General features: G+C 41.7%; 2 protein-coding genes across 4 annotated transcripts in view; both read right to left on the reverse strand.

Annotated features, from left to right (window-relative positions):
* The window catches only part of LOC143106870 (calcium-activated potassium channel subunit alpha-1-like), an 18453-nt gene extending 9523 nt beyond the window's left edge, over positions 1-8930 (reverse strand). The window contains exons 1-15 of the mRNA XM_076271347.1: positions 8917-8930; positions 8256-8346; positions 8022-8133; positions 7464-7539; positions 7291-7366; positions 6448-6618; positions 6209-6297; positions 5947-6057; positions 5046-5136; positions 3793-3875; positions 3618-3687; positions 2412-2571; positions 2006-2111; positions 1715-1783; positions 1517-1599 (exon numbers count right to left, since the gene is read on the reverse strand). Coding sequence (XP_076127462.1) covers positions 1517-1599; positions 1715-1783; positions 2006-2111; positions 2412-2571; positions 3618-3687; positions 3793-3875; positions 5046-5136; positions 5947-6057; positions 6209-6297; positions 6448-6618; positions 7291-7366; positions 7464-7539; positions 8022-8133; positions 8256-8346; positions 8917-8930 — 1402 coding nt within the window. The remainder of the gene's footprint in view (positions 1-1516; positions 1600-1714; positions 1784-2005; positions 2112-2411; positions 2572-3617; positions 3688-3792; positions 3876-5045; positions 5137-5946; positions 6058-6208; positions 6298-6447; positions 6619-7290; positions 7367-7463; positions 7540-8021; positions 8134-8255; positions 8347-8916) is intronic.
* A 1038-nt stretch (positions 8931-9968) lies between these two features.
* On the reverse strand, positions 9969-20471 carry LOC143106928 (cytotoxic granule associated RNA binding protein TIA1-like). 3 transcript variants are annotated; one of them, XM_076271421.1, is made up of 11 exons: positions 20320-20471; positions 19596-19692; positions 19375-19473; positions 17808-17862; positions 17582-17669; positions 17423-17498; positions 17086-17194; positions 13964-14059; positions 13773-13857; positions 11724-11856; positions 9969-11454 (listed from the first exon to the last, which is right to left on the reverse strand). In XM_076271421.1, exons 1-11 carry the CDS (start codon positions 20346-20348, stop codon positions 11296-11298), a joined length of 1026 nt encoding a protein of 341 aa, XP_076127536.1. In that variant the 5' UTR covers positions 20349-20471; the 3' UTR covers positions 9969-11295. The 3 variants fall into 3 exon arrangements, with proteins under 3 accessions (XP_076127536.1, XP_076127535.1, XP_076127537.1); XM_076271420.1 differs by having other exon boundaries at positions 19375-19494; XM_076271422.1 differs by lacking the exons at positions 9969-11454; positions 11724-11856 and having other exon boundaries at positions 13769-13857.
* Between the last annotated feature and the right edge of the window lie 253 nt (positions 20472-20724).

Consider the following 20724-nt stretch of genomic DNA (forward strand, 5'->3'; position numbering starts at 1 on the left):
GAAACCAAAATGAGAGACAGAGACACAGGGAAAGAGCAGTGAAAGTTGAGACAGTGCGCTGAGAGGCCGTGGACGTGGCGGCGAGGCGGGAGCAGGGTGGGACGGGACTTTGATAGATTTCACTTCTAATCTGCCCGCTAACTCATCCGCTGACGTGCCCCTCTCGCCACTGACAGCCTTTCCCAATATTAATGCCCGGTTTGCGAATGGGGACGGCTGGGGGAGCAGCACCCATTCATCAGCCCGTCAATCCAGCCTCTGCTTACTCTATCTGCCTGCCTGTCTCTCTGCCTGCCTGCCTGCCTGCCTGCCTGCCTGCCTGCCTGTCTGCCTGTCTGCCTGTCTCTCTGCCTGCCTGTCTGTCTGTCTGCCTGTCTGCCTGTCTGTCTGTCTGTCGGCCAGCTCCACATTAGTGAAATTAGTGAAACACACTCAGCACACAGTTAACACACAGTGAGGTGAAGCACACACTAATCCCGGCACAGTGAGCTGCCTGCATCAACAGCGGCGCTGGGGAGGCTGTGAGAGGTTAAGTCCGAAGCGCTAACCAGTAGGCCACGGCTGCCCAATGACTATGACAGGATGCCATTGCCAATGACTATGACAGGATGTCATTGTCCATAATGCATCCACATGCATTATGTGTATACATGCATGTGGATGCATGTATGCTGTTGATGTGGAAGGGTATTAATCCTGTCCTATCCACCAAGGGTAATAATGCAATTTCAGAACTGCCATGCCTCTTCCTCACTGCTCCCTTTGAAACACTACAAACACACCCACAAACAAACATTTTAAGCGACTTTATAAGAGTCTAAATGGAAATATATCAGTCCTGGTTAATTTTATAATGTCTAGTTGCTTGTTTGGTCTGCCCTCAGGACTTACCAGGGGAGAACTCCCAAAGATGGCTGTCTAATGCTCAGGAGTGAAGATGAGGATATGGAAACTGGTGAAAATCCATTAGTTTATGAAAGACATAAATCAACAGCAGATTGTGTGCTCAAGCACAAAACAATAGGCAATAGTAAAAGGCTTTCTAAAAGCTATAATCACAACAGCAGGTTCTGTCTAAAGATTGGAGAAAGTGTTCTGAGTTTGCCACCTAGTGGTTGAAAAGTGTACATGAGCAAGGGCATTACCATCCACACACTTGCATGGTTTCATTCTGGAGATATCATCAATGTCACTGTGGCAAATGCAACAATAAAAACTGGCTCTATAATAGGAAAAATACAAACATACAGAGTCAGTCTGAATAAATACACACATATTCCATGTGCCATAACTGATTAAATGTACCATAATATGTGACAAAGTTTATGCTCACTTTCTCACTCACATAATACAAACATGCACGATCAGACACTCACACACAAACACACACACACACACACACACACACACACACACACACACACACACACACACACACACACACACACACACACACACACACACACAAATGTCTACTCACATATGGACACACAAGCGGGAAGGAAGCCGTACCTACGTGCGTCTGCTGCATCGCTTGCAATGAGGAAGCCCAGGGTCTTGTGCTTAATCTTGATATGGCTCGGGGGATTCACTAAAACACTGACAAAAAAGACCAATATTGACATTCAAAATGATTATATCAAGAAAAAATAAGTGTAGGGTATGTAACCAAAAACATCAAATGATTTTGTGAAATAATTGAATTGACATTCACCAGAACTCCTCCTCCCCGCTTTGATACTCTATCCCAATCAGAATCATATGCAGCTTCAGGAAACACAATCTGTGGAGTGAGGAGAACTATGAAAAAGAGGGGCCCTGGCAACTCTGTTCTTAGGTCAGTCACTTAAAGGAGAGCTCCAGATATCTTTCACGCAGGTGCCTGTTTCTCGAGGTAAGCGAGTACTGTCGGTAAAGAAAATCGTTGCTACCTATCTCAAGTTGCTGCAGCCAACAGCTACAATAGCCAGGCAGCTACTTTAAAATCAACTAAACTACCACTTACTTGCAGGCTTCTGCAAATGAGAGACCTGTGAAAGTGCTGGAGAGGTATTCAGTGTAAATCTCCATGTACATGCCCTCTTTATAAAGCTTCCGCCAAGAATTATCTTCTTTCTGAAAAAGCAAGAACATCAGGGTGAGACACACTGCAATGTAGTAAGGTTACATATGTCACACATGATTTCAGAATAATCAACAGCTGATGAAATAATGTCAGCCCACTGTGGTAGCCTCATTGTCAAAAATGCTAAACATGCAATCCTACATTTAAGGTCATCACTAGATTTTTTGGGGCCTTCGAAAGGCCAGGAACTTTGTTTTAATTATATCTGTGACTGTGTAGATGTGTAGAATCACATTACAAGATATGTCATTTTGCCTCCAAGGTTGTTCCTCAGGACAGTGTGCACTGACCTCCACTGAGCCCTCCATGCTGAAGAGGTTGGACAGGAGCGTGGAGATTCCTGGCACCAGGCAGCTCTGAGCCATGAAGCCCAGCTTGAGCTCGGACAGGCAGATGACGTCGTCGCCCAGGCTCCACTCCCAGTTGGACACATTCTGCAGGTAAGCCTGGTGATGTGAGGGTGCCAAAGTGAGAAGAGATATGGTGTGGAGATGTGAGGAAAATGTATGGAGATGTGTAGAGATGTGTGGAGATGTTGAAGGTGTGTAGAGGTGTTGGAGGTGTGTGAAGATGTGTGGAAATGTTGTAGATGCTGGAGATGTGTGGAGGAGTTTGAGATTTGTGGAGATTTTGGAGGTGTGTATAGAGATGTATGGAAGTGTGTGGAGATGTTGAAGCTGTGTGGAGGTGTTGAAGGTGTAAGAAGGAGTTTGGAGACATGTGGAGATGTTGAAGGTGTGTGGAGGTTGTTACGGCCGTCTGTCTTAGTGTGTTTCGGCCGTCTGCCTCTGTGTTTTGCCTTTGCCCTTGTTTAGGTCCCACCTACTGCTGATTGCCGGAAAGGGAGTTCCTAATTGGGGTTGATTGGACAGCCCTTAAAAGACCCAAGATGGCATTAGTTCAGTGCCTTTGAGCCCGCCAGCATCCACTGTTGTGTGAGAGCCGTGGATGTGTGTATTGTGTTTGTTTTATGTTGCGTATTGTAATGAGCTGTTGTCATGCTGTGTGATCTTGACCTGCTCATTTTTTAGATTACTACAGTAGTGTGTGCCGAGTGCGGCAATTACTCTCAGTGGAGAGAGTGGCTACGATGTAGCAAAATACTGGCCTAGTGTGGCCAGGGTGTGCCGGATTCGGCAAAACTACTCCCAGTGGGGAGGTTAGTGTTTGTATGTTTATGTGTTTGTTTGTTACTATTTGGTTTAGGCCTAGCCGTCTTCATACTTTTGGTGTGATTGTCTGTTTGAACTTTTATTTTGATTTATCAATAAACCGGTCATCTCAACCATTTACGTCCTTGTGTTTACTATTCTCCTTTATTTAAGTTAACTAGTTATAAGGCGTAACAAGGTGTTGAAGGTGTAAGAAGGTGTGTGGAGATGTTGGAGGAGTGTGGAGGTGTCTAGAGCTGTTGGAGCTGTAGAAGGTGTGGAGATGAGACCTGTGAGATGGGTACTATGCTCATAGTTTGACTGCTGTATGCTGATCCCACCTTGCTGTTGTGTTTCAACATCTGCACAATGACTCTGGTGTTGGGGCAGTACTGCTTAATGGAGATCACCCTGGTGTCAAAATTGATATGTGATTACACACGTCAATTTACAGATGACTCTAATTAAATAATATGTCAGGGAACGAGAGAAGGAATAAGAAAGAAAATATTTTACCTCATGAGATTGGTGACATCCTCATTGTGTGGGTCTGTTGCAGCTCTATCACATAGAATCAAGCAAGCACTCGCTTTATTCAGCTGAACAAGAAAACAAATGGAAATGGGCAAATGAAAACACAAATGGCAGTCAGTTACAGTATCTCACAAAAGTGAGTTCAGCCCTCATATTTTTGTAAATATTTTTATTATGTCTTTTCATGGGACAACACTGAAAAAATGACACCTTGCTACAATGTAAAGTAGTCAGTGTACAGCTTGTATAACAGTGTAAATTTCCCCTCAAAATAACTCAAAACAGCCATTCATGTCTAAACCACTGGCAACAAACAACAAAAGTGAGTACACCCCTTAGCGAAAATGTCCAAATTGGGCCAAATTAGCCCTCCCCGGTGTGACTCATTAGTGTTACAAGGTCTCAGGTGTGAATGGGGAGCAGGTGTGTTAAATTTGGTGTTATCGCTCTCACACTTTCTCATACTGGTCACTGGAAGTTCAACATGGCACCTCATGGCAAAGAACTCTCTGAGGATCTGAAAAAAAGAATTGTTGCTCTACATGAAGATGGCCTACAGCGCTATAAGAAAATTGTCAACACCCTGAAACTGAGCTGCAGCACGGTGGCCAAGACCATACAGCGGTTTTACAGGACAGGTTCCAGTCAGAACAGGCCTCGCCATGGTCGACCAAAGAAGTTGAGTGCATGTGCTCATATCCAGTCATATCCAGAGGTTGTCTTTGGAAAATAGATGTATGAGTGCTGCCAGCATTGCTGCAGAGGTTGAAGGGGTGGGGGTCAGCCTGTCAGTGCTCAGACTGCACAACACTGCATCAAATTGGTCTGTATGGCTGTCATCCCAGAAGGAAGCCTCTTCTAAAGAAAGCCTCTAAGAAAGCCTGCAAACAGTTTGCTGAAGACAAGCAGACTAAGGGCATGGATCACTGGAACCATGTCCTGTGGTCTGATGAGACCAAGATACACTTATTTGTTTCAGATGGTGTCAAACGTGTGTGCCGGCAACCAGGTGAGGAGTACAAAGACAAGTGTGTCTTGCCTACAGTCAAGCATGGTGTTGGGAGTGTCATGGTCTGGGGCTGCATGACTGCTGCTGGCACTGGGTGGCTACAGTTCATTGAGGGAACCATGAATGCCAACATGTACTGTGACATACTGAAGCAGAGTATGATCCCCTCCCTTCAGAAACTGGGCCGCAGGGCAGTATTCCAACATGATAACAACCCCAAACACACCTCCAAGATGACCACTGCCTTGCTAAAGAAGATGAGGGTAAAGGTGATGGACTGGCCAAGCATGTCTCCAGATCTAAACCCTATTGAGCATCTGTGGGGCATCCTCAAACAGAAGGTGAATGAGCGCAAGGTCTCTATCTTCCACCAGCTCTGTTATGTCGTCATGGAGGAGTGGAAGAGGATTCCAGTGGCAACCTGTGAAGCTCTGGTGAACTCCATGCCCAAGAGGATTAAGGCAGCGCTGGAAAATAATGGTGGCCACACAAAATATTGACACTTTGGGCACAATTTGGAAATTTTCACTTAGGGTGTTCTCACTTTTGTTGCCAGCGGTTTAGACATTAAACACTGTGGGGACAGCAAATTTACGGTTATACACTCTGTACACTCACTACTTTACATTGTATCAAAGTGTCAATTCTTCAGTATTGTCCCATGAAAAGATATAATAAAATATTTGCAGAAATGTGATGTACACCCACTCACTTTTCTGAGATACCGTATGTATACATATATATTTTCATACAGTATGTAAGCACAGTATATTCATGTGTGCGTGCAGGGCTCATTACCATCACTCTCTCCTGGTCTTTCTGCTTTAAAACAGAGCCTTGGAAGAAGGCAACATGCATGAACCACCTGTTGAAGAAAGCCTCCAATTCTTGGTCAGGGCAAAAGCTGGAAAAAAGGCAGATGTAAAAGAGAACGCATGTAAAACAGTGAGTTACGGAAGTTCTATAGATAAATGACCAATTTGAGTTCTAAAAAGCACTTTGAGGCGTGTGATCCACTGGTAGTGGTGTATGTGAAATACATTGATGAATATATTTAATTTAATTACCTTTAACAATAACATGTTTAATAAATATTTCTTATTCCATCATAACGCTGTCATACTCACTTCCCCAAGAAAATCACCCGGATATTAACGTCTCCCCTGTCCTCATGGAGAAACTCTCTCATGAATGCTGAGACACTAGCCAGAGTGATGTGGCCACACACCACTACATGCCTAATGCAAATACAATACACCATTAGACTCAGCACCACCATGAAATAACTCTTCTAATCATTCCATATGTATATACTGTATATCTCATTTGAATCTGTGTATTGATACACTGTGTGGGGTTTAACATGCTGTATGATGTGGCGAGCCGTACAGTCTTCCTTCATCTTTATATCTCCCACCGAATCTCTCCCTGTTTATTACGATCTCAACAACTTCTGGGACGAAGGTAGCAAACAAGCCCTATAGAGAGTGTGTGTGAGGGGGGGAGGGTAGATGGTCAGTAACACTCCAGTAGTACAGAAATGTATCTGAGTTGGGTAAGACGAGAGAGTGATGTTTGCATGTGTGTGTGTGTGTGTGTGTGTGTGTGTGTGTGTGTGTGTGTTTTACCAGGCCAATTGCAATGAAGACTGTGATATAAAGGCGACCCAGCACAGTGTTCATGTTCACATCGCCATAACCCACTGATGACATGGTGACAACCAGGAAGTAGATGCAGTTGAAGTAGCTGAGAGGTGCCTTATTACGGAAATCCAGCCAGGGGTCACCTGAGCTCTCAAACTGTCATGAGACATACAATGAAAGACAAATACCAAAGATTATGCAGAACTGCACAACTGGTGTCTGTTACATACAGTATAGATGACTAGGCAAATTTGTCCATTCAAGTACAAATTAAATGCCAGTTTTCTTTGACATAGACCTCAAGTAAACATCTGAATCCTTCTTTAAGAAATAACCAATACTTTTTCATGATTACTCTGCTTTTGTCCTCTCTGATCCATGCTTGCAAATATCAGCTCTGAGGTGTTATTATTAAGGATAAAGAGTGACTGAAGAATTGTGCAAAGGAGTTTCACACACAGACATTAGAGGTTCGTAATTATGCAAGCAATATCTGTAAGCTGTTAATAGATGTTTACCGTTATGTCAAAACAGCTAATCCAGTAGTTTGGAGTTTTTCTAGGAGAGCTATGTTAAATGTTTTAGAAAAAGGGCGTAAAACCAATGACAAATGGTTAACACATTTGCAAGCGATGACATCTGCTCTGATCAGAAAGTGAAGATAAAGATCAAGTGGATCCCAGTTTCATTAAGTGCATCTTACCAATCGAGAAACACTGTAACTACCACAGTGCATCTTTTGTCTGTCCAAAACGACTATAGCTTAAATCCATTTGAATTGCATTTGCAATTCCGAGGAGTTAAACGTGCTACTGCTTGATGACATACCAGATGGATGAGCCCAGCAGAGGTGAGGAGAGTTCCTACTATAATGCCAATAAGGCGGGACAGCTTCAGAGATGTGCTGTTAAATAAAGAAGAGAGAAAGTGGGGGTTACAGATGTGTGAGGTGAGGAATTTTAAATCTAGTTCTGATCTCTGGCTTGTGCTCACACACATACTTGCTCTTGAGTATGCCAAGTATTTGCAGGATCAATGGAAGCTCTAGGATGTTCAGTGCCCTGATGAATCTTAGTCCTGCAGGAGACATGAGGTGGAGGAGAATGCATACAAACCCATGGAATGGAACAATGAAAAAGTTGATAAAATTACCACAGGCAGGCAAAGCTAAACCGAACTAAATTATAACAAAATTATGACTTTGATATGATACTATGCCTAATTATCTTAATCGCAATACTGAAATGATACCACGGCAAAACCATCAGTAATCGAATATACCTAGACAAGAGAACCTGGAACTTTCTTTTTTTTTCCTTAGAAAAAAAGATAAAAAATATGGCTTTTATTAAAACCTGATTAAAATACCATTCTTAATGCATCTGTGCTAATAAAATGGATTGCAATACCTTTCTAGTATCACTGCATTGTGCAACACTATGACTGACAGGTGTATAAACTTGGTGGCCCTGGTGGTCAGTAGCCAATAAAGAAACCATTAAAAATGTATATTGTTCACATTGTTGTTCTGGCGTTCTGCCAAAGAGACTACACCTCACCTATCCATGCTCGACGTGTGAAGAGCATGATGAAGAATGGAGGAATGGTTATGAAATCTACCAGCGTCTTCATTTCCACCCAGAACTGAAGCAGATCCTGTGCTGCAAGAAACTGTTAGGAGAATGTACACTGGTGAACAATCAATGTCCCAGAAAACAAAATATGTTGATAAACTGTGGATTTTTTTTTTTTTTTTCAGTGCAAAAGGTGGAAGGCGTTGAGGACTCACTCACCCTGAGTCCAAAATGAAGAAGATGGATAATGTTGAAGATCAGGTCTATAAGAGATGCAATGCCATGCTTCTCTATGCAATACTCAACAGGTCTGAAAGAGATGGGATGTGAGAGAAATTAGCCTACATTTCCCTCTCGGAATAACCCAGATAATGGCAAAATCACTTACTCTGGTGTTTGGAGTAGATACAGTATGAATGATCCAGTGTTGAAGCAAAAAAAAAAAACCATCTTGACACAAATAGGAGACAGGTAGAGAGCAAAACATTTGATCAAAAGGAATGTATTTGAGAGCATTGCAGTAAAGCATACATTACAGTGTTTGAGGTTTATTGGTAAAACAAAAACATCAGTTGAAGCTATGACCCACCAGGATTTGTCCTGAGAGATGCTGGGCAGAAATGACCTTCACTGCCCATTCTTTCAAATCGGAGCTCAGACTTACGTTGGTCAACATAGCCTGATATGGACACCAAAGGTCAGCTTCATTTATAAGATCCATGCAAATATGGAGTATTGACCACTAACTACACAAACGTAGGCCCTTGCCTTATCTTTAAATGTTTTTTAGCGGTTGTGGTCTGAGAATGATTATACAAGTTAAGTACACAGGTATGCAAACACCTGAAAAATGAATCTTTATCACTCACTTTTCCCTGACGTTTCCACGTCCATTCAGGCAGTACCGTGCCAACTGTGTTGAGGCCAAAGTGGCAGCTCCTGAGGAGTAGAAGGAGCAGCAGCCCTCCCAGGAAGACAGACAGAGAGGAGCACAGGTGGACCCACCATACCCGATGACCACGGTAGACACAGTAAGGGAGGAGCAGATGTGGCTCAGGTTTGCTAAAGCCCTCCATAACGCAAACAGCTGTGGCTCCAGGTAGACACAGCAGAGGACTAAAAGCTGGTTGGTGGTGCACAGGGAAGCCTACTCTGCTTTGCTGGCAACATTTGATGCATGCAGATGTGAGGTAGGTGTATACCACGATTACAGCTCATTTACCCATACACTCAGACTGGACTCAGTAGATCAGGCACAGAACATTCACGTCCATACTGTGACATCATATAACATCTGGCGTTCTATTCTTATAACATTCTACTGCAGGTATGTTGTCATGGTGTTTAATGGGCTCAAAACTGAGACACTGGCAAAACCACACTGATACTAGCTTTGATAGATTCATAGGAGACCATTGCTGATGCTTCCAGGTTAGCGAATCATTTCTGTGAAAAAGGTCGATCTGACAGCAAAAAACTTCCAACAAGTATTTTTTTCCATGCACCAGCATTTTAATCAGACAAAGCAAGAAAGTATTGATCAAAGTAGCATAGATATCTCAAAAACCAGGAATGAAACACCCCTTAAAAAAAGATTTTGTTCTGTAGGTGTCCTCAGGCACTGCCTTGACATTAAGATGGAACCTAAGTGATCGACTACTAAATAAGGCAACAAAATTAATCATGTCGTCTTTTGCTGTATTTACAAATTATGGGGAAATTTCCATTAATTACGCTATTTTACAAAAAAACAAAGTCAGAAATAAAGACAGGATATCATTTAAAGAATGCAAAATGTCTTAATGCTAGGAATTTATCAAAACTGTACTCCTTGGAACGTTCATGTTGAGAAGTAAGAATAATCTCACTCCTTATGAGAATACTAGTATAATACCTTGAGAAAAGAAGTTAATCGGTGAACATTGCCAAATATATTCAGTTCATTTTTTAATCAAAGTAGCTGGAGGAGAACAATTTTGAACATGTATGCTAAAAGCTCTGAAATGGTTTTGTTTGTTTATTATTTACATGACAAATTTATAAGGGACTTCCAAAATGTGTTTATTACAACTAAATGTGTACTGTGATGCACTTAAAACATTAGTACCAGCATCTTCAATGCTTTTACAGTTATAAATAATTAAGCTACTGTGGCCATAGATGTCTTTGGTCTACTAATGTTACAGTGCAAAACAAACAGGAGAAATGTAAAACAGTTTAGCTAAAATTGCATATCTCAACTCTACGGATCAATACGGATTAGATGGTGGATAAAATTAGATGGTCTCAACAGAACTGTGGAGGGACTGAAGGAAAAAGCACAGTATCAATCTTTCACATACATGAATTTACTAATGTCTCCAATGCAGTACAACCTGATTTTTTTTAGCATCTTTCATAATGTCATACACAAGTCATCATACACAACAAATGTTTCTTTATGAAAACAAAAAAGGCAAATTTCTTGTTTGTTTCTTTTAAAAACTTAACCCATGAACAAAACATAACGAAACAAAACAGACCATGGGAAAAGCCAATCCTCAATTGGGACCTGAAAGATGCCAAGTCAACTCACCCCCCTGATATCTTAAGTAAATACACTAGTTTAACATAACGAGGGTACTTGTCATCTTTCAGTAAGGGGTCAAGTCAAACAAATAAATTATGTGACCATATTCTGACCATTTACTTCCTCTCTCAGAGTTATGAGTAAGTACAGGAAGAATGCAAAATGACTAAAAAAACATGACATGACTCTGCAAACAGAGAAGCGTCTGGCGCCCACACCAATCCGCCATGTCAGAGGACACTGGGACGACATTTAAAAATCAATCGGTGAGTCCCCCTCACATCTGGATCAGTCCTGGGAGTTTTTAATCTAATCAGCAGCTCATCATCAAGATGTTACCATCACTGAGCCAAAAGAAAAAAAATACACAATTATGACAAAAGAAAGAAAACAAAACAAAAAAAAAACAATAAGTAACGAGTCCGTTTCAAAAAAAGCAGCAAAGCTGCAGTGTCCCATTTACACAGCATTTTAAAGTAAAGGGAGGGAAAAAGACAGAAATGTAGGGGTCAATCTCCTTTTGTGAGAAAAATAAGGTAAATGTTAAGTATATTGTGTTTGGTGGACAATTCAGGCCTCTGCCTGTTGTGTATTTCTCGGCAGGGCTTGGGGTTGTGGTCCGACGGGTGGTTTTGGCGGGAACCCTGGTGAATGAAGGAGGTGCCTTACCCCCTCCTTCCCTCTTCCATCTTACTTATAGCCCTGCTGGTTCCAGGCTGCCTGGCCATACACGCCGTAGGAGGGCATCTGCCATCCGTTGGGCACGTACTGGCCAATCTGCTGGGTGTTGCTGTACCACTGGCCCCATTGGCCATAGGGCTGGGCTGGGCTGTAGCCTACCTTGTTTTGCTGCAGGTGATGTGGGAGGAGGAGGAAAGTAAATAAACAAATCAACAAATATTGAAAACAAACGTCACACCAAGATTGTATCAAAAAATGGCTATTTTAAGATTATTCAAAATTAATTAATTCAAGAACACTAAGCAACAGGGATGTAAGGTGTGCTCATCATTCAAGGTAAATGGCTGGATATTGTATACTAAGTATATTGAATATTGCTGAGTACTGAGTATTGTAGACTCAGACTAAGCATGTTGGAATGGAAGAGACTGTGGTACCTGAGGCATCTGCTGCATGGGACTCATTGTGTCTGGCGTCTCTTTGCCCCAGTAGCACTTGACTGTGTGTCCCTCTACAGATGAGCCGTTCACAGAGACAATGGCGTGAGCTGCCTCTTCGTGGGTGCTGAACCTGTGGGCAGACAAGCTTGTGAGTGATCTATAGGCAAACTGGTAGCGGGAATCTCAAAGCATGCTTGTGGACTTCCACGCTTCTAATGAGAGAGATAGTTCTTGAGTGACCTAAGTGTCCTACTGTGCTGAATTTGGCAGGGAACTGAAAAACAGGCAGCTGCCCAATGACATTAAGGCCTCATCCATATGGGAATGAATAAAATGCACTGTACTGTTATGTCGATTCTTCTTTATTGGTACATCTCCTAGGTCTAGGCTACTGATGCTGCATTCCACACAACTCTGAAGTTCCAGAGCCAATCAGAATGTACCCTAAACTGAACAATGGGGTATACTACGAAGCACGTTAGACATATCTAGGCTATATAGACATATCGAAGCTACACAAAGCCTCAACTTGGGGTATAAGGGAAGTGATACTACGATTGCAGTTATGTGATATATTTATAAAACTAGGCTTTCAGCTCAGATCTGTGCGCGTTCTCTGTGTTGGGATGATGTTGGCCAATCGTGAAACGTGGAGACGCACAAGACTGCCTATATAAAAAAATCGATTACTTCCGCATTTATGAGCAATAGCGTAATCTAGACTGCGGTCATTTTTAGTGACTAACATAAAATAAATCGATTGTCATCAGATGTTGTATGGTATGCACGTCCATAGTAGAGTGTGGCTACCCGACCCGAGCCCGACGGGACCCGACGGGTCGGGTCGGGTTCGGACAAATATTTAGAAATTGTAGTCGGGTTCGGACACATGGGGGCGATATGCATTGGAAGCTTTACATTTAAAATAGCTTATTATGTTGGGTAACCAACAGATCTGCTTTACATGATGCAAACGTTTGTTTTTTGAGAATAAAAAAAAAAAGACCTAACAGCTTCCTGTGTGCAAGATTTGTTTATGTAGCCGTGACAACGCATGTGCATTTCAGGTCTTGGGTGACTTTAAAAAAAAGTTGTTAGCCTATCAGGAGATTTTAAGACCAAAGAAAACTAAGCAAATTAAGTCTAGGCCTACTATGTGAAGGCAGTCCTATTTGCATTGCATAGGCTACTGTGGTAAAGACATAGGCTACCGGTAGGCTATAAGGTCATCTCGTTCAACTGAGGAGGATTTCCTCAAGTTGCCCCAATTAACATTGATGCTGCATATGGATCAGTGACAGAGGGACTGTAGTTTCAAAGACTGTTGCAGTTCATTTCAAGACTTTTCGTCAATGGTAAGACTAGAATTCTACTTGCTTGGGCCTCTTGTTAATGTGCGCTGTGTGTGACCTGCGTGTGTGCACGCTCATTTGATTCTGTAATCCAGAATTCCATTTGTTGTTTGTTCCGTTTAATGGGCTAAAGAAAGCAGGTTATCCACAAACGTGAAGTCCACTTGTAATATATATGACAGAATCCAACACGTGAGATAACTTCGTTTTTAAATAAATGATCGGTCAGTAGGCGGTAGTTTTACGCGATTTGAGCTATAACTTAGCACATAACCTGCTCCCAACCAGGGGTGCGTTTCCCAAAACATAGTTGCTAACTTATTTCCCATTGCCAACCAACTAAGTTGCTAACAGGTAAACAACTATGGTTTTGGGAAAAGCACCCCAGGTTTGGTTGGCAGCATAAGACACCATGGTGATACAGCGACGCTAAAACAGACCCACTTTCTGTGTCACATCATACCATGGTTTAGAGCGCAACATACCTTGCTAACGCACTAATCGAGATTCGTAGTATAGCCCACAGGCCTCTGACTTCCGATTTGTCTGGAATGCAGCTCTGGCTCGTAATTAGTTGAGTTATTTGTAGTGTCAAAACATCTACAGCTAAGTTTCATGAAAGTTGTAGATAGTGGGACACTATGGTTTGTTTTCATTAAAATGCAGTGTTGCACTGCATGACCATGTGACCTACCTTATAAAGGAGTAGCCTTTTTCAGGGAATACCCTAACCTCCATGATGTGCCCGAATGGCGAGAATGTCTGTCTCATCACATGCTCTGCAATAAAATTGACGGAACAGTCATACAATGTTCTCCTGTAATAAAGCAATGAAAGATACAGAACGTATTGCATAGCCACGAAAAAATAGCCCTGGTTACCAACCTGAGAGACCGGTGACCACTCCTCCACAATACACAGTGCAGTTGCTAGGACTGGACTGGTTCAGCACGTCATCAAAGGACAGGTGCTTTGGATTGGCTGAAAAAACAGAGTAAATTAAATATTACACATTGCTTCACATACCATTGCATGTATTACTCTAAACTGTGATGAAACGTATCATTGCTTGTTTTAATATTGACTAGGGCTGCACAATTGATCGAATTTTAATCACGATCACGATTTTGACTTCCCACAATCAAATTTGCCTGATCGAGCGATATTAAAAATGCGTGCTCTACCCCTAGAACCAACCTGGCAACCCATAGAACGCTCCGCTACAAAACAAATCAAGCGCTCCTTAAACCTGTCTGACCATGTGCCTGCATGCAGCCTACCAATCACAGCCGTTCCCTGCACTGCTCAGCTTGGATGCACTGTGGACTAGTAGCGTTATGTTAATTTTTAGTAAGCTAGTTAGACTATACAAAAAAAAAGACGATCAAAAATCAAATGTGTGGCACAGCAGAAGGCCAAGAGCTTGTCCCTCGAAACAGATCATTGTTCGAAAATATTTCGGATTTCAGGCAAGTGAACTTAACCAAAAACATAAGCAAAGCAGGGCTCACAACTAATACCGTGAAACACATCACATGACGTAAACCAAACATGCCTTTTTTATCACGTTAACTTTTAGTCCTTGTTTGCTTCCTCCGATATAGCCTATAATAAGACTTGAGCTAACGGGATCAGTGAATTTTATTCATGTATTTTATAAGCTGCATGTGCAACCTACGAAGCATATGCGTTTCAAGACACAGCCTACTCAAAACGAGTGAACAATAAAATGTAGCCTACACGTCAGTGTTTACATATCAACGAATGACTAAACCAGGGGTGTCCAAACTGCGGCCCGCCACGCACTTTAATCCCGCCAGCCGAGCATTTATTAGTTTATCATAGGCCGCCCGCTATTTTTTTCCAGCGATTGACAACGTTGTGGTTAACTTTAGGCTACTACAAACTGCTTTACACCCTTAGAGAACGTTTACAATGTCAATGTCAAAACAGCTTGTTACATCGAGATATCTCCATTGCAGCAGATCTAACTAAGTTATGCTACTCCATTTAATTGGAAACGCATTTGAACGTGCACGAGAGGGAGAGAGCGCGATGGCAACAGTAGTTCCGACTACTGATATAAACTGAGAGGGCACAGCCATAAGCACAGCACTAGCTAGACTATTTGAGTGGAGCTGGCAAAGAGTCTTAAAGTCAGTAAATGAATTAAATGAATGAATGAAGTAAATGAATTAAACAGCATCAAATGAACAGTATTTCTTAATTTTCTACAACAGAAATAATACAAAACGTTATTATTATTATTATTTGTGTGTGGCCCGCCGGCCAATTTTCAAAACCCAATGTGGCCCTTGAGTCAAAAGTTTGGACATCCCTGGACTAAACGATTCAACTCATGAACAAGAAGCAGAGCTTAAGTGGCTAATGAGGAGCGTTGGGAGGATTCCCGGTAGGCAGTTAACGTTTCCCTAAAAATTAACAAAGTTAATGGGCAGTTGTGGGAAAGTTTGCTGCTAATAAAACAAACTGGCTGACAGACACCTCACAAATAACCTCAAACTTATTTTCTGGTCACAATGACTAGTTCATTGGAATGTACGGTGTCTATTTCTCGATAATTTTTACAAAATCTAAGCAAAAAGGCCAAACAAATAAGATTCATATTTCAGCACGGCAGTCTATGGAGTTCACCATTCTGACTATACCGTTCCAGTGGTGAGCGACGCAGATACCAGAGACGCAGAACTTCATCACGCCGGCCTTGAGGCAACGGCATAGTCATTGCATGGAGTCAACACAGAAGCATAAATCAGCCTTAACACTGATGAAAGTCCACTGTTTGGTACTTTTCTACATGTTGCAGACTCTCAGTCTTTTAAAACATCATGCCCCACCCCACTCTCTGCACCATTGTTCAAAACTGTGCAGTATGTAGAGTGAGCCTCAGAACTGGGGGTGAGATTATATTTTTAGAAATAAAATCAACTGAGATAACAACTTGATATTAGAGGACTCTCAAATAATATATAGAGGTTATGTTAGGGATAATGTATTGTCCACTGGATGTTATTGGAAAATAGGTCCCGACAGTGAGAACAGGCTCCCAACGTGAAGCAGCTACTTGCCAAAACGAGGAAAGGAACATCTCACAATGTATCTTTTAAAATGTTTTTGCTACTGCTTTGTGGCTTGCGCTAAAAAAAAACACACACATTTTGCCACACACAAATACAACTTCAAAGTTTAAAATGTTGCATAGCAACGTATTACTGGCTGACTTTCACTTTCAATTAAGATTCATTGAGATAGCGAATAAACTACTCATGGAATGAAATGAAAGACATGAATCAGAAGCTCAAAACCTGTTGCCATTGACAAGGTTCACGGAGGTGAACCGCTGGACAAACGCGAAAGGACAAGGTGTTAACTAAACAATGTAGTAGGCCTAAGGTAGACAGGCTTTGAAAACCTGTAAGGTCTGTTACAGCTAACTTCAAGCACAGCTTTCACGCGCAGAAATTAAAATTCAATATCAGCATCACGAGATTCATTATCGGAAAATCCTGACAGCGAACCCGATGCAAAGCCAAAACGAGGGGGGGAAAAACTTCATACAAGATGTCTTTTTAAATCAATTTGTTGACCTTTACCGTTTCATGGCTTCTGCTGAGAAGTGCGCCACACACACTTAACTTGAATCAAGCATTCTTCAGAACGCAGCTGAATAACCAGTCTACTTTAGCTTTCAATGAAATCCTAGTAAACGGAATACACTACAAGCGGCGTGATATTCGGAAAGATGTGAAGCACAAAACCCGTCGTCATTGTCAGCGGCCTGTTATAATGATGGCCTGTGTAATGCAGAAATATAGCCTACCTCTGATCGACAGACCCCCCCCACCCCCCCTAAAAAAACTCATCGGATCTATACGAATTGCGTGGGTCTCATTTTCAAGTCGAAAAAAAACGGAATTCCGTTTAAAAACGGAAGAATCAAAAGCTTTTTTGCGTCTCTGCTGAATTTCTTCCATACAGATACTCACACTCAGAGGTGGCTTTGGGAGCTGGGGGCTTCCTTGTAGCCCAGTTTGTCCGAATCTGTCGGCCCCCAAGCCACTGCCCCCCCATCTGCTGAATGGCGTTCTCAGCATCCTAAACACCAACCCAGAGAATGACAGTGAACATTCACATTAAGCTCTAACTTAAGACTTTTTCAAAACACAAACACACAAGCATTTAATGAACAAGAAAATTCAAGTGTCAACAGAACAAGTAGACGCTCAAAAACTGGACTTCGCTCTGGTGTAGGCAGCAATAAAATAATGAGCCACAACAACAAGCCTCTACACCCATCAGACCAAATGTACAACTTCAACTTACCCATTTGTTGAAGAATGAGACAAAGCCATAGCCTTTGGACTTGCCCGTGGCCAAGTCTTTCACCACACGGGCATCCCTGCAAGAGCAAGAAACAATGTCATATCTGTAGAAACGCACACAATGATTAATCTATTTAACACCATCTTTTAAGGAACTTACGATATTTTCCCAAATGGAGCAAAAGCAGCTCTGACGTCATCTGTGGTAATTTCAGGGCTCAGGTCACCAACAAAGACATGGAAATGATCTATGAATAGAGGTGGAGAAATTCAACTGTAAGGTGAAACCATGCCGGCAAACTCACACTAGGGTAGCCTCATTCAGCTAATTTGAAATGCACTTGAACTGATGGAAAGAATAAAAGGGTAACAGAAGGGTCTCTTACTGCTCGTGTCTTTCTTCTGGCTGCTCGGCATAGAGGCCCAATTGACTTTCATTTCCTGAGAGGAGATGGAGCAGAGGAGAGACACAAAGAGAGAAACAATATTATGACGCAGACTCACTTCTAGGGCTCTGCAAAAACCACCATATCACTTTCTGTGATGTTAAGGCATGAGCTAATTGAATTGAACCACTGAATCACTTAATGCAATGTGGGACGAAAAAAAAAAAATCCTGATCACTCAAAAACAAACAAACAAAAAAAAAACAAGCTGAAAAAGAAAAAAACTGAGGTCTTGGAGTGAAAAAAAATTATCTACGGAGTAGAAGGTCCAAAGTGACTTACAACAGAGTGATTTTTATCAACTTGTATAACTCCTCAATTGGGCCTTCAATACCTGTTGAGGATAAAATATTTGCACTGAATATATTTTTACCACGGTGGTCACCATTCTGAAGCAGGTGTGCGAATTAAGTGCAAAGATGAGTAAGGACAAAGACAGGGCAAAAAAAAAAAATTCAATACAGGCTCTCACATATAGGAGTGCACACAGGAACTCTGTGCTGCAGACTCAGTCAGGTCAGATGTCGCAAGAAGCCAAAACATCTCAGAAACTGGGAATTCACGGGTAAAACACTGATGAACCAGGACCATCTTGTGAAATTGCACATGCACAAATTCACATTCATACCTAGGTCTATCTTTCTAGAAAATGGCTTATTTGTACCAAATAAAGATACCGTCTCAATGTGTTTACTCGACTTGTTTCTCGTGCTAAACCAAATGCTTGTTTTGCAGCGCACCCTACCACACCTATGCTCAGTGGCTGCTTATTTTATTTAATTTTTTTAAACCTCTCCCACCAGCTTTGTGATGTAGGCCCCTCATACTCATTGCACAAAGGACACCACTGTCTCTCACTAATTTGAAATTGTGAAGTGGAACATGCAGAGTGAAAACATAGCGTTGCTTAATGGACACCACAGTCATCCAAAACTACACCAAACCACACCAAGGGCCCCAGCTCCAGCAAACAGGACCACCAAAAAACAAAGATTAAAAAAAAAATACAGAAACATGCTCATCCCAACACAATAATTAAAACATCTGAATTTGAATCTGATTAATTTGGCCAAGTTAGTTAGTATACACAAGGAATTTGGTTCCAGCTGAAACTACATGGCAATACTTTTAGAAGAAAAAGATTGATTAATCTAACTTAAGATGAGGATTTATATGTGAAGATAAGTGAAGATTCTCTTGCGCATAATTTATTACTTTCTTCAGCAGCTGCAACTACAACCATCTAATGCCATCAAGCCTACTCAGTACAACATTAAAACAAAGGGCATGCCTGTGGTGTGCACAAGATGTCGTGAAAATCAAACAATCCTTTAGTCCTTCACTTCCATTTGACGCTAGGACAGAACAGGCTACTTACCTATTGGGGTGAGTTTATGAGCAAATCATGCAAATTACTGTACATTGTCCAGTTAGTAGCAAAAATACATGTTGTCCAGTATTTTTTGTCGAGAGCTTTAGGACTTGATCCTTGAAAACAACAGCTTACCTTGCCCAATATCTTACGCCCATTCATAGCGGACAGGGCGGCAGCAGCGTGATTGTGTTCGTAGAATTCCACAAAGCAGTAAGGATCATTACCTGCAGACTTGAAGGAGACAACAAGATCCTGTCAATGTGGCAAGCATAACAGATAATAAGTTAGACTTATTGTTCCTTTAAACGGACAATTACGGCATGTGGTAGTTGCCAACATTACTTAATACTTACATCGGCGATCATTTTACAGCTCTTGCAGGGGCCAATCTGAGCGAACACCTGCATGATTAAGGCCTCCGTCACGTCTCGAGATAGATTCCCCACGTACCTTGACATTGGAGAGAAAGAATTTCAGGAAAAGCTAAAACTCACCATGCCAAACTAGCTATGCTAACCTAGCTTTGTATCAAACACCAAGGCCACGTCACGAATGGCTTCGGCTATCAACACGCACTATTCCAACGAAAATCGTACATCCAGCTAACATTACAAAAATAATCAACTTCGATAGCATTAATAAATTTTAATGGAATCACAGACAAAGTCAACAAGAATTAGAGAGGCCTGATTAACAGTTACCTAATGGCTTATTCTTAGCGGGTAACCAACCTTAATGCATTTACTGCATGCCTATCTGAGCCGGCTAACGTTAGGCAGTTATTAGCCACAAGTTGCCACGCATGACTGGGCCATGATTAACTTATGTGGAACTCTTGTAGCAAATACTCGCATTATTTTCTTTCACCACGGTCTTCTTTGGGGGCTAGCTGTAATTTAACATCAAACATAAGTTGTATTTAACTAGCCACGGCTAGATTACCAATGCTAGGTAGCTACCGTTAGCTAAGGAACTTCCTTCCTTATTGCTTATTTGATAGCGTTAGCGTGCACGCAGACTTAGCCTAGAAAAAAAAACAGCTAACCGGCTAAATTGCAATGTTTGTATTTCACTCACAGGGTCTTCGGTTGCTCATCACACATCATCTTTGCGTTCCCCGATAGGAAGTGAGATATTCCAAGATAGATGTATCGTATGTTGCGAAGAATCAAGATACTTTCGAATTCCGAAATCCTGTCGTAATCCACCCGGTAGGGCTTCAGCTTCAACTAGCCGAAGGAAATGTGCGTTTCCAATATAAATACTGCCACCTGGTGATTCGGAGTAGACACACTGACTTATCAAGTCAAGCACTTCATATACCCAGCTCCCCAATCTATTGATGTTGTTTTTTATATATATATAATATAATTTAATATAATTGTCGATCAAGTCGATCAAGAAGGCAGGGAAATAAGGTTTACCACCACTTGCATTTATGTACATGAAACTGCAAGCAAGAATAAGCCTAATAGGTTTATG

The sequence above is a fragment of the Alosa pseudoharengus genome, unplaced genomic scaffold (genome assembly GCF_046254945.1).
Source record: "Alosa pseudoharengus isolate Yale_2024_CS ecotype anadromous, Long Island Sound unplaced genomic scaffold, YU_APseudo_1.1 YU_APseudo_1.1_scf_6, whole genome shotgun sequence".
NCBI classification, from domain to species: domain Eukaryota; kingdom Metazoa; phylum Chordata; class Actinopteri; order Clupeiformes; family Clupeidae; genus Alosa; species Alosa pseudoharengus.